Raw genomic sequence first — 14,383 nt, 5'->3', positions numbered from 1 at the left:
AACTTCAGGAATAGGACTGACTACTCAGCAGAGAACAGCCATTGAAAATGCGACCGTTGCATTTTTCTTGCAGTGTATTTCTTGCCATCCTAATAATCAAAGATTGATGGCTCAGGTAACATAAACGTTAATCTGAATAGTTGATGTAGCATAAAATACCACTTTAGCTGGATTTGGAGGACTGGTTGAGAGCGTCTCTTTCTGAGATTTCCTTGTGGTGTGGCCAACTCTTCTATTCTGGCACCTATGATGAGATCAGAATTCAGTAAATGTGCAGGACAGCACAGTAATCTTACAGAATAAACATTCTGGAACTGCTGAGGTTCTTATGCTACTGCATAACATGGGAAGCAACTTCAAGAACTTAGCAATAGCAAATTTTATTACAGATCAAAATGGGTTCTAGCTGTGTGAGGAATCGAGAATGGCCTGCTTCAAAGTCTGGGCTCTTTGGGTAAGGTTGGAATAGCCCAGGGGTAGTCAACCTTGGCTCTTTTATGACTCGTGGACTTCAATTCCCAGAATTCCTGAGCCAGCTTAGCTGGCTCAGGAATTCTGGGAGTTGAAGTCCACGAGTCATAAAAGAGCCAAGGTTGACTACCCCTGGAATAGCCCATTCCAATAGCGGGATGTGAGTTTAGGGAACTTCCTCCAGATACACTCTGTCTAAAGGACCTAATTCTGCTGAAGCTGATTTAAGGAAAGGAAAATGGGGAAACTGATAGATTAACAAATGTATGCCCTATTGTAGATACAACCAAATAAATATTCATAGCTCGTGGATACTTATACCTCTGCCTAAATTTGTTTTCATTCCTTTCATAGGTTCTTTGTGAACTTTTCCATTCCTCTCCTCAAAGAAGCAATCTCCCAACATCTGGAAATATTTCAGGGTTTATTAGAAGGCTTTTTTTGCAGCTGATGCTAGAGGATGAGAAAGTGACAATGTTTCTTCAGTCACCTTGCCCAGTAAGTAGTCTCCCCACATCCACTAGTACCACTGCTACCTACCCTCATTGCTAGGTAAAACTCACAGTAGGTTGAAAATAAAACTTTATAACATCAGTTCCTACTAAAAAGGAAATATTAAAATATATATTTTCCAGCCCTGATGATGTAGATTAGCCTTGCCCAACCAATAACTACATATTACACAGTTCTTTTACAATATACAGTTATTCCAATTTTATTCATAATAATCACTGATTCTGTAAGTTGCCCATATGCATAATCCTGTTCTATAGAATTCCTTATACTAAAATTTAGAAATCATAACTTGAAATCATAAGGTGCAAAAGAAGAAGAATGTGTGCTGCTCATATCTTGACAAATCCTATATTTTACCATCTGTTAATATTAATTATGCTTCAGTTACTAGTGTAATCCATTTCCATGTTAATTACTTAATCCAATTGCCATCCGTTGCTCCTGAATAATGAGATCATCTCTATTATATTTTTTGTTGTGTGGCGTGTGCTATTCCTTTCTTTTTTCCTTTTCAAGTAAAGAAGTTTAGAATATCAGTTTCATCTTGGTAGCTATTCACTATAAACCATTGTAATTAATCTATTTCTGGACTCTTTTTTTAGTAGTGCTTTAATAAAAACAGTATACCCTATTTATTTTAAAAACTCAAGGTCACAAAAACTGCACAAAACTTCTGTACTTTTTAGAATTATTAATTAGGTAATATGGCAAATAGGGTGCTGGTAGAAGTGATGGTTGGTGTTCAAGTTCTGGATTCTTTGTTTAGTTACTGTCTCAAGATAAAATCTGGGACTGGAATTTAGTTATACTGTACAAAATGATATTTTGAGAATGTCCTAATTTAGTTGTTACTCAGCTCATTTGTAAGCTGTTGAAATCCCCCGAATCAAATAGTATTCTATAACTAGCATCCATTAGAGCTTATTTATTTATTTTATTTATTAATACAATTTGTTTAGCCTCCCATCTCACATAAATCAACTCTGGTTGGCACGGAACAATAATATAAAACAACAAATGCAAAAATATAAAATTCATGTTAAGCGGTAAATATAAAAATGAATATATAACCCCTAGGCAAAGAGTGGGTAAAAATGGCTGCTTTGGCAATGGAGCCATCTAAGCATGTCTCCCATTCCCAGGCCTGATAATATAACCAGGTTTTTAAGGATTTCCACAATGATAAAAGGGATGGAGCTACACCTGCCCAGTGGCAACTTCTTTGTTCCTGTTATCTCTCTACTCCCTCTGCCCAGACACTTGGCACATTGAGGTGTTAGTTCCTGGAATCAAGTTTGAAAGAAGCTGCTTGTCTTTGGAGAGTTGTCCTGTAAACACCCCACATCCCTGTTCTTTTTTAAAAAAATAAAAAGATAATTTGTTTTGGGGGTTCCTGGACAGGATAGGCTTTCTATTGCTATTGACAAATAACCTCCAGTCACACATTTACCCAAAAAGAAAAAGTTATCTGATCAAAAGAACCAAATAATAATAATAATAATAATAATAATAATAATAATAATAATAATAATAATAATAATAATAATAATAATAATAATAATAATAATAATAATAATAATAAAAAAGTTGGAAGGGACCTTGGAGGAAACCCTCAGACAGAGGAAACCCTCAGACAGATGGCCGTCCAATCTCTTCTTAAAAACTTCCAGTGTTGGAGCATTCACCACTTCTGGAAGCAGGTTGTTCCACTGGTTAATTGTTCTAACTGTCAGGAAGTTTCTCCTTAGTTCTAGGTTGCTTCTCTCCTTGATTAGTTTCCATCCATTGCTTCTTGTCCTGCCTTCAGGCGCTTTGGAGAATAGCTTGACTCCCTCTTCTTTGTGGCAGCCCCTGAGATATTGAAACACTGCTATCATGTCCCCCCTCATGCTTCTCTTCGTTAAACTAGACATACCCAATTCCAGCAGCCGTTCCTCATATGTTTTCTCCCTCCCCAGCCAACCACCCTGTCCAGGAACCCTCAGAACAAAAGATCTTTAAAGAAAAAGGAAGTGAACCAGGGTATGGGGTGTTCCATGTGCAGCTTGTTCCAAACTTGACTTGGTGCACTAGCATTTCAGAGGCTGCCTCCCTGTTTGCCTTCATTTTTTCCCCTCCTCATTATTTTTGGCCAAGCTTTGGTAAATGGATAGTTTCAAAAAAGCCCCCACCCTTCCATTCTCAAGTCTTGGAAAGTTCATTTTTCTGGGGTTTGATCTGTTCCTTTGGGGCATGCTGCTCACTGCTGGTGTGCTGCTCCTAAGAGAGGAGGAGAAGAGAGACTGCAAAAAGAGAGAGAAGCTTGCTGGGTGCCTTAGCAAGTTTGGAAAGGAGATGACCGGAACAGGAGCCACACCTCAGCTGAGTGTGCATACACATATGGGGGAGGAGGCAGAAACAGGAAGAGAGTGAGCATCTGTAGCTAATAAAGCTTCTGGATACTCTTCAAGGGCAGTTTCATGCTGCAATAATCCAGTATGGAGGTGATTAGTGCATGAGTGACTATAAGCAGGGCCTGCCAATGCAGGAATGGACTCAATTGGTACACGAGATGAAGCTGTGCAAAAGTCCTCCCAGCCACGGTTTCATTGAGCAGGAGTTGTGAGTCTAGGGGGAATCCCAGATACTACACAAACACACACGTTGAAATGTTTACGGCCTTTTTATTTCTAAATCCTTCAAATAATTTTATGTTTCTTAACTTTTAGTTGTATAAAGGAAGAATCAATGCTACCAGCCACATAATTCAACATCCAATGTATGGGGCAGGACACAAGTTCCGTACTCTTCTCTTGCCAGTCTCGACAACACTGGCAGAGGTTCTTGATCGTGTATCAGGTAAGTTGCTTTTATTAAATAGGTATTTTTTACTCTAGTCTATGGAAAAAAGTGTTTCTCTCTCTCTCTCTCTTTCTCTCTCTCTCTCTCTCACTCACTCACTCACTCAAAGAAGCCTTTATTGATGGATTTATACATAAATGCATTTTATTTCATGTATTAATTTATTGCTCAACACAGAATTATCTGTGGTAGAATGTATAATAAAAGGGTGTATTTATATCAGGGCTGAAGAGTACATCTGTATTCTGTAATCTTTATTTAGCAGTCTTTTCATTAAAGTGACTTAACATTTAAGAACCAGATACTGCTCAAAACTCATATTTAGAAAGATGTTATAGAGAAAAAATATTTCACCGATATATTACTATAATTTAGAAAGCTATAATTATATTACTATAATTTAGAAAGTTTAGACAGCATCACCACCTGATGGATTCATAGCTGGTTGACCGGCCGTACTCAGCGTGTGGTCCTCAATGGAACTGCATCTGCATGGAGTGTGTAGTGGCATGCCCCAGGGCTCTGTTCTGGGGCCAGTGCTCTTCAACATCTTCATCAATGATTTGGATGAGGGGATAGATGGGGAACTCATCAAATTTGCAGACGACACCAAGCTGGCAGGAATAGCCAACACTCCAGAAGATAGGCTTAAGATACAGAAGGATCTTGACAGACTTGAACATTGGGCGCTATCTAACAAAATGAAATTCAATGGTGAAAAAAGTAAGGTTCTACATTTAGGCAAGAAAAACCAAATGCATAGGTATAGTATAGGGGGTACCTTGCTCAATAGTAGTAACTGTGAGAGGGATCTTGGAGTCCTAGTGGACAATCACTTAAATATGAGTCAACAGTGTGCTGCAGTGCCAAAAAAGCCAACACAATGCTAGGCTGCATTAATAGAGTTATAGAATCAAGATCACGTGAAGTGTTAATATCACTTTACAATGCCTTGGTAAGGCCACACTTGGAATACTGCATCCAGTTTTGGTCACCACAATGTAAAAAAGATGTTGAGACTCTAGAAAAAATACAGAGAAGAGCAACAAAGATAATTAGGGGACTGAAGAGTAAAACATATAACTAATGGTTGCTGGAACTGAGTATATCTAGTTTAATGAAAAGAAGGATGAGGGGGGACATAGCAGTGTTCCAATAGCAGTGTTGCCACAAAGAAGAAGGAGTCAAGCTATTCTCCAAAGCACCTGAAGGCAGGAGAAGAAGCCACGGATAGAAACTAATCAAGGAGAGAACCAACCTAGAACTAAGGAGAAATTTCCTGACAGTTAGAACAATTAACCAGTGGAACAACCTGCCTCCAGAAGCGGTGAATGCTCCAACACTGGAAGTTTTTAAGAAGAGACTGGACAACCATTTGTCTAAAATGGTATAGGATTTCGTGCCTGAGCAAGGGGTTGGACTAGATGACCTCCAAGGTCCCTTCTAACTTTTATCATCATCATCATCATCATCATTATTATTATTATTGCAAATGTAAAGAACATGGGACCTGTTGGTTTGAACTACAGCACCCATTATTCATAGTTGCAAGACCGAGGTGAGATTTGGCTGGCTTTAGAACAGAGGTCCCCAACCTTTTGGGCACCAGGGACCGGTTCCATGGAGAGAGATTTTTCCACAGACCGGAGAGTGCATGATTTTGTGTGTTGCCTGCATCCCGCAAATGGGGCTTTGCTTGATTGTACAGACCGGTTGCTGGAGTGCCGCGGACTGGTACTGGTCCATGGATCGAGGGTTGGGGACCCCTACTTTAGAATATATAATAATATTACCAGAATGTATATTCAAGTTGCATCAGTTCCACCTTATTTTCTTCCTATTTATTATTGATCTCAATACTGAACAAATCTTGTACAAAAGAAGTACTTCACAATGTACACACACACACAAGCACACCACCTCTCTTTGATTATAGTATCTCTTTTGCAGGCTTATGTGGTGGGGAGGGCTGAGGATTTTGCTCAATATCTGTATGACAAAGTCGCTCGGATCCGAGAGGGTTTAGACTCTGACTGGGTGGCCCGGGGGAGGAGACGGGAGCAGGTCTTGAGACTATTATATGGGAGGAGTTTGACTCTGTGGCTCCCGAGGACGTGGACAGGATCCTGGGGAGGCTGAATGCAACCACATGTTTACTGGATCCGTGCCCCTCCTGGCTGGTACTGGCGGCCCGGGAGGGTACACGAGCCTGGCTCCAGGGAATTATAAACGCTTCTTTANCGCAGTCTGTATTGGCAGGGGGACAGAGGTCGACCCCAAGGCCCCTAACTTGTGGGGTGCCACAAGGGTCGGTCCTCTCTCCCCTCTTGTTCAATATTTATGTGAAGCCACTGGGGGAGATCATTCGTGGCTTTGGGGTGGACTTCCATCAGTACGCTGATGATACTCAGCTGTACATTTCCACCCCAGGCCACCCCAACGATGCCCTTGACATGATGGCCCGATGCCTGGAGGCCGTAAGGGTCTGGATGGGGAGGAACAGACTCAGGCTCAACCCTTCCAAGACCGAGTGGCTGTGGCTGCCGGCGCCTCGGCATAGTCAGCTGACTCCGTCGCTGACTATAGGGGGCGAAACTGTGGCTCCCTCGGAGAGGGTACGCAATCTGGGTGTCCTCCTGGACCCACGGCTGACACTGGAAGACCAGTTGTCGGCCGTGGCCAGGGGGGCGTTTTATCAGGTACGCCTGATCTACCAGTTGCGGCCTTTTCTGGACCGGGACGCCTTGCGCACAGTCACCCATGCTCTTGTCACCTCCCGCCTGGACTACTGCAATGCTCTCTACATGGGGCTCCCCTTGAGGAGCACTCGGAAGCTCCAGTTAGTCCAGAATGCAGCCGCGCGGGCGGTGTTGGGAGGGACTCATCGCTCCCATGTAACGCCGTTACTGCACGAGCTGCACTGGCTGCCGGTGGCTTTCCGGGTGCGCTTCAAGGTGTTGATTATCATCTTCAAAGCGCTCCATGGCACCGGACCTGGCTATCTCCGAGACCGCCTTCTGCCTCAGATTACCTCTCATCGGCCGATACGCTCCCACAGAGTGGGTCTCCTCAGGGTGCCGTCAGCCAGACAGTGCCGGCTGGCAACCCCCAGGGGGAGGGCCTTCTCGGTGGGAGCTCCCACCCTATGGAACGAACTACCCCCAGAGATCAGGGTGATCCCAGATCTCCCTTCCTTCCGCCGCGCCCTCAAGACATGGCTATTTAAGCTGGCAGGACTGGCCTAAGGGGTATTTTTAGTTGGGTTTTAAAACAATTTTTTAAAGTAACAAAGGCCAAATTAATATTTCCTTTTAATTACGTTTTAACGGTAGTATTTTTGTACTTTTATATTTGTTTTTATTAGGCTGTTAGCCGCCCTGAGTCCGCAAGGAGAAGGGCGGGGTAAAAATATAATAAATAAATAAATAAATAAATAAATAAATAAATAAATAAATAAAATAAAAATTATGTTGAAAGCTGTTCTTGGCCTTCTCTGCATGCATGTCCACATACAGCCACTTCATTTTGTTGCAAAGCATTTCTTTTAAATGCTTTCTATAGTCCTAGAGTGTGTGTGCGTGTGTGTCTATGTGTGTATACATACACCTTTAGATACATAACTAAGTAAATAATGTTTTCTACATAATATAATATTTTGTTTTCAGATACTCCTAGCATCACAGCAAAATTAATTAGTGAACAAAAAGAAGACAAGGAAAAAAAGAATTACGAAGAAAAAGAGAAAGTTAAAGCAGACAGCGGGTTTCAGGACAATTACAGTGTTGTTGTTGCATCTGGTATGTCTACTTTTATTTTATGTCAAGTTATCATGACTGGGATGGTATGAAGAATAGTAAGCTAACTTTAATATTATATTTAATACTTCTTTTTAAATCAATCTCAGCTATCCTGTTGGCTTGCAATCATTAGGCAGAAGATTGGAATGTGGTAGTTTACAACTTAATAAAGTTATGCCATGTGTTCAAGCATTAATGCAAAGGTGAATGAGGCACTGGGTATGGCATTGGACAAAGGAAATCCCAAACATTTTTCATGATCACTGAAAGTTTCGAAGTCTACAACTCTCTCCTGCCTTCCAGAAGAAATAGCAGGGAAAAAAAACCCACCAAAATTGAATGGAGATAGGCTGAGAAGAGGGATAACAAAACTAAATGAAGTTTGGGAAAGGAGTATTAATAATTGGATAGGGAAGAAAAATACAGTTTGCCCTTTACTTATATAGGCTGAGTGCAATGAGGCTGGACCTGTGGAAAAGAGGAGAGTGATGACTCTACAAAAATGTATATAAAATCCTGGGGTAGAAGATGCTTTCCAGCTAAACATTCAAATAGCAACCTCTGTTAGGTGGGCATAGTGGACAATGTAGGATATTGTCTCCCTTACAAATACAATAGTCGTTATATGTTTTTGAACCCTTTTGAATTTTCAACATGTCTGCTCAAGTATGATCTGTTCTCCCCACAAGTCCTAAAACTAAAGAGAACCCAATTAAGCACAAAACTGAACTACCATGTTTCACAGATGAGATAAGGTTCTTATGCTGGAATGCAGCGTTCACCGAACACAACTCTTTTCATTTAAGCCCAGAAGTTCTATTTTGGTCTCATCCATCCGCAGAACATTCTTTTATTGGCCTTCTGGCTTATTCTTGTGGTCTTTCACAAACTGTAGATGGGCAGCACTCGTGTTTTGTTTTTGTTCTGAGAGTATTGGCTTTCTCCTTGTAGCCCAGCCAGGCCTACCATTGTTGCTCGGTGTTCTCCTGATGAGGGTCTCATGAACACTGACATTCAGCAATGCAAGAGAGGCCTTTAGTTCCTTAGATGCTATTCTGGGCTTCTTTGAGACTTCCCTGATTATTACACACACCTTGCTTTTGGTGTAATCTTGGTTGGCCAACCATTCCTGGGGAGGGAAATAACGATGCTGAATTGTCTCCAATTGTACACAATCTGCCTGGTGCAGTCCAAACTCTTGTCAATAGTTTTTTAACCTTTTCCAGCCTTTTCCATCAACAACTGTTTTTCAGAGATCCTCAGATATCTCCTTTGTTCAGGCCAAGACATACTTCCATGTACCTGTGTCACGAAGGTTCGGCTTTTGCCAAACATAAATATATAGCCTTGGATTATTTCCCCGAATAATTAAAAGGAATAAGTATAATGTGTTGTTTTTTTAATTGAGCTCTCTTTATCTAGTTTTAGGACTTGTATGGAGAACAGATCATGGTTTGGTTATATTTATGCAGAAATTTAAAAGGCTCATTAACTTTTAAGCATCTGTGTAAACATTGTTGAGTTGCATTGAAAAGTGTATAAAATGTAACCCTTCACTTTCATTATAGGTTTGAAATCTCAGTCAAAAAGGGCTGTATCGTCCACCCCACCTCGTCCACCTTCAAGACGAGGGAGAGTGGTGACAGATAAAGTAGGGAGCTCTGCCACAGGAAATGATTCTTCCAGCAAAACTATTAGTGTTCCTGTTTTTCACCTATATCATAAGCTGCTACCAGGTAGATTTCTGCTTTTTTTTTTTTTATTAGACCATGTTTTTCAAGAATTTTAGGTATATAAAATGATGTTGAATATCTGCACATTTTCTCAGATTCACTGTAAAGAAACCTTGATCTAAAAAACAGAAGCTTTCTAATAAAATGAAATTGTCCTATGCAACATTGTATCTATAGGCCTGTAACCTTAGCATTATAGACACGTCTAGTGTTCATGGATAAACTTACATTTGAATCAGTTATTTGATTCAATATATGATGTAGTGTAGTAATCTGTTTGGGTAAATATGTGTTGATCACATTTTCTTAAACAAGTATTATAATAGGATTTCAGTATTTATCCAGACTAATATTGTATATGTAGTTTTATACAAGTAGTCCTTGAATTATAACCATTTTTTTAGTAACCATTCCGTTATGAAGATGCTGAAAAAAGTTGGCTTACAACCGGTCCTCGCACTTACAACTGTCACAGTATTCTTGTGGGTGCTTGGCAATTAGCATGTATTTATGATTGCAGTGTCCCAGGGTAATGTGATGTCATCTGCAACATTCCCAGGGGACCTCTAACAAAGTCAATAGGAGAAGCAGGATACCCTTAATGACCTTGGCAGAAAAGGTCATAAAATTGGGTGTGACTCATTTAATGATTGCATGGATTAGGAGTGGAAATTTTAATCCCAATTGTTGTTATAAGTCAAGGACTACATGTAACAGAGATTTTTTTCAATATTACTGGAAAATCTGAGAAACGAAGCTTAACCATGCTTGTACTATAGCAGACATGTCAAACTCGTGACGTCGCACGACGTATCGAAACTTTTTCCCCATTGCCAGCAATGGGATGGGCGTGGTTTCCTCGTGACGCGTCCAGCCGGCAGTTTGACATCCCTGTACCTATCGGAACTGATTGCCTAGCACAGTGATGACGAACCTTTCAGAGACCGAGTGCTCAAACTGCAACCCAAAACCTACTTACTTATCGCTGGGTGCCAGATGGGCGTAGCCCACTGGGTGGGCGTGGCTGTGGTCATGGCAGACTGGGTGGGTGTGGCCAAGGTGGGCATGATCACCTTGATGTTGTTTATGGGGAGGGACGCCTGCGGGGGCCGGGCAGGGTTGGGGAAGATCCAGGGGGTCTCTGGCAGGTGGGGCGGTGGGCAGGAGGCTCGTCCTGTGGGATGAGGCAAGGCAAGGTGAGGCAGGGCAGCGGTGCCATTGTCACAGGGCAAGGCGAGGCAGGGGCCAGGGCGGCTGTTGCTTGACATTATCGGCCCCCGCACACAGAGGCCAACGAGTGCATGGATGCTGGGATGTATCTGGCCACATGGGACCTCAGCGAGTTAGCGGGCGGCTGGTTGAAGAGGGACGGTTGCCATTTCCGGGGCATGGCGCGTGAGTGCCGCGTCTGGAACGCATGCCATAGGTTCACCACCACTGGCCTAGCAAATGAAAAAAACAGAAGCTGCTTATTCATTGTGCTAATGATAATTGCTTATTTAAATCATGATTTGAATTGATCAGTTAAATACCAATTTAGAGCTTCTTGTAACTTCATGTGATTTAGGTCAGCCGCTGCCACCCGAGATGACCCTGGCCCAGCTTTTGACTCTGTTGTATGACCGCAAGCTTCCTCAAGGATACCGATCTATAGACTTGGCAGTTAAGCTTGGCTCGAAAGTCATCTCGGACCCCAGTCTTTCAAAAACAGATTCATTCAAGCGCCTACATACTGAAAAAGGTATAGTTAGAATTGGCTTTATATGGGTGCTGAACATAAATGTGGAAACTTACATAAAGTTTTATAAACTTACTGAAATATTTATACAATAGTGGCAAATATCTGTAGCTCAGGTGTAGGATGAGAGTGGAAGTTCATTCACCGAGCTTGTGGGTTGGTGTCTGAACTTTCTGTTACCAGGCTAGGTAACGTCTGACCCACCAGAAGACCCATCACTAGACCATCACCTGACGTGACCTTCCCATCATACTTTTTAATAGGAATTTTAAAACTTCTGATTCAGATACTATTTCAGGCTTGAAACACTTCTAAAATGACTGAATACAAAACTGTTCCAGTTCAAATCAGTTCAATTCTATTAATATTTTGCACATTCTTCTTGTCCCATTTTGTGCACAATGCTATATCATGCATCGTGCCTAGCAAAAAAATTGTCCAGAACATTTATGGCAATTCTCAGTATATTAGTAAAAATAGGATGGCTGTAAAAATAATAATTTGTACACAGTTTCAATCAGTTGATAATTAAGAAATGAAGATTTTTAATCAGGGATGTCTATGGAGATTTTCAGTCATCCAAGTCATGGTTGTCCTAAAGGTGCTTTTTCAAGAGGCAACTGGACGTTCTTGTTTTTCTCTGAAGACGTTTCATTTCTCATCCAAGAAGCTTCTTCAGCTCTGACTGGATCAGGGATATTGTAATTTTTTTCAACTAATCAAAAAAGACAGAAAATTTAAGGTTCTATATACAGAATTAGAATACTCAAAATACTTTCAGTATTTTTCTCTTGCCTCAGAAGTATTCTTGTCATAGCTTTTTTCATTGTTTTTACTGAAGAACAAGAGTTGGAAGGGACCTTGAAGGTCATCTAGTCCAACCCTCTGCTCGAGCAAATGGCTGCCCAGCCTATTCTTGAAAGCCTCCAGTGGCTTTGACAAACTACTTTCTGATTTTGCATATTTCTGCAGAGATTTACAAGTGTTCTATTTGTCCAAACATATGTCTCCTACTTAATGTATACTGTAGCTAAACAGTAGTGTGTTAGGCTGTGTAAATCTATAATCTCTCCAAGTAAATGTTATTTAATGGTATTTTTTACCAGTTTGACTGTTTTTATATGTTATGTTATGCACAAATAGAGCATGCAGATTTATTGGGACCTTGTCCTGAAGATGAAGCAGTCACACCGGTTGAAGAATGCATGGATACAGTGCTGGATGAATCTTTTCTTGATACTTGCCCGCTCCAATCCCCATTGCAAGTTTTTGCTGGGATGGGTGGGTTGGCCCTCATTGCAGAAAGACTTCCTATGCTTTACCCAGATGTGATTCAACAAGTAAGTCCAAAAAACATGTATAATTGATCTAATTAAAAGTTTCAAATCTCTGAAAAGAATGGGAGAGATGAGCTTAATGGTGGCTAAAGTACTCAAACATGTATGTCGTTGTTTCTATCTTGGCATTTAATAAACATTGGAATCTATATTCCAGTTAAGAATTATTATATATAACTGTAATCTTCTATGTACCCTGCTTTAAAAAAATCTAGGGAATTTTATTGTGTAGAGATAGATTAATATAATGATTAAAAATACTGGAATTATTCAGGGCTTGCTGGCACAGAATCTGAGAATGTTCTAAGTACTTCGTCTCAGTTGTATTTGTTCATATTGTAGAAATGAGAAATTTTGCTATTAATACTAGTTCCATGATTTCAAACTCATTTATCCCAGGTATATGGGGAAATGCCTCTTAGCTTGAATTAATGTAAAATAAGGAATTCAATATTGAAAACTGCGTCCAGATCTCTTAAAGGCACAGAGACTCTTGCATTCTCTTACTAAACTTTTATCTGGATTTCCAAATAATTTCTTCCACCACTATGAGATATTTATTCTCCTGTTTTCTCATATATATATTTGAAAATCAGAAAAATGGTTGTTAAAAGCCCAAATCTGGACTAATAGGGGGGTGATCAAAAACATCCCAACTGAACTGCTTCAAAAGCTCTTGAGTGCATCTAGTGATGTGTGGGCGAGCGTTATTGTGAACCAACACTACACTGGAAGTGGTGCCATAGAACAGGGATCCCCAACCCCCGGTCAGTGGACCAGTATCAGGCCACGGCATGTCAGCAATCGGTCCGTACAAACAAGCAAAGCCCCATCCGCGGGATGCAGGAAGCACATAAAACCACACACCCTCTGGTCCGCGGAAAAACCTCTCTCCACGGAACCGGTCCCTGGTGCCCCAAAGGTTGGGGACCTCTGCCATAGAAAATCCTGCCAAATGTGAAGATGCCAAAGGAGTACTGTTAGTGAAGTTCAAGGAGTGTGGCTCGACCATCAATTCAGAAGTCTACTGTGAAATGTTACAAAAACTCAGACGAGCCATCCATAACAAGCGTTGGGACATGCTGACTTCTGGTATGGTGTTGGTTCACGACAATGCTCGCCCACACACCACTAGACGCACCCAAGAATTTTTGAAGCAGTTCCATTGGAATGTTTTTGATCACACACACCCCCATAGCCCAGATTTGGCGCCAAGTGACTATTACTAAGGAGTTTCAAACCTTGTAAAAAGTTACGACGTGCCTCAATTTGAATGGTGATTATGTCGAAAAGTAATGTAATGTTGTAGTTTTCTAATGTGTATAATAAAAGTTCTGTATCTGCAAGTGTCTGTCAATGATAACCAAATGGAGGTTTATTTCTGAATTGCCCTCGTACTATGTTGAGTTTTTTTAAAATTCCAACACTGGAAATAAAAATAGAAAATTCCTACTGGTATATTTACTTTCTCTTACATGATAGAAAATATAACTGTTTTATTTGAGTATATAGCTTACTTTTAAAAATATGTGGCAGACACTTTCATAGAAACTTTCAAAAATACTTAAATAATAGGTAAATCTTGATTGTCAATTTAATTTTCAGTTACTGTTATTCAGTTATCAAGGGTGTTGTAAATAAATCAAGGAATTATTTAGTGATACAGTTTCCAGCTAAAATGTGCTTTTTAATTGTCAATCTTAGAGGATAGTTTTAAGCATCTTCTTTTCTTTCTGAAGGTGAGTGCTCCAGTTGTTACATCCACCACCCAGGAGAAGCAGAAGGACAGTGATCAGTTTGAATGGGTTACCATTGAACAGTCAGGAGAACTGGTCTATGAAGCCCCAGAAACAATTGCAGCAGAACCGCCACCAATCAAATCGGCAGTCCAAACTATGTCTCCCGTACCTGCTCATTCTTTGGCTGCTTTTGGATTATTTCTTCGCCTTC

The 14,383-nt window shown here is 40.7% G+C and overlaps 1 protein-coding gene across 1 annotated transcript; it reads left to right on the top strand.

Moving 5' to 3' along the window:
• Positions 1-4: 4 nt before the first annotated feature.
• Positions 5-14,377, top strand: LOC107300621 (baculoviral IAP repeat-containing protein 6-like; the record flags this gene model as incomplete). The annotated part of the gene is made up of 8 exons (XM_015829931.1): positions 5-115; positions 826-969; positions 3,696-3,825; positions 7,494-7,625; positions 9,194-9,361; positions 10,926-11,099; positions 12,240-12,436; positions 14,173-14,377. Coding segments are annotated over 8 exons (1,261 nt in total), but the record flags the coding sequence as incomplete, so codon positions are not given.
• Positions 14,378-14,383: the final 6 nt, after the last annotated feature.

The sequence above is a fragment of the Protobothrops mucrosquamatus genome, unplaced genomic scaffold (genome assembly GCF_001527695.2).
Source record: "Protobothrops mucrosquamatus isolate PMUCROS unplaced genomic scaffold, P.Mucros_1.0 scaffold7667, whole genome shotgun sequence".
NCBI classification, from domain to species: Eukaryota; Metazoa; Chordata; class Lepidosauria; order Squamata; family Viperidae; genus Protobothrops; species Protobothrops mucrosquamatus.
This window is presented reverse-complemented; position numbering and strand designations above follow the sequence as displayed.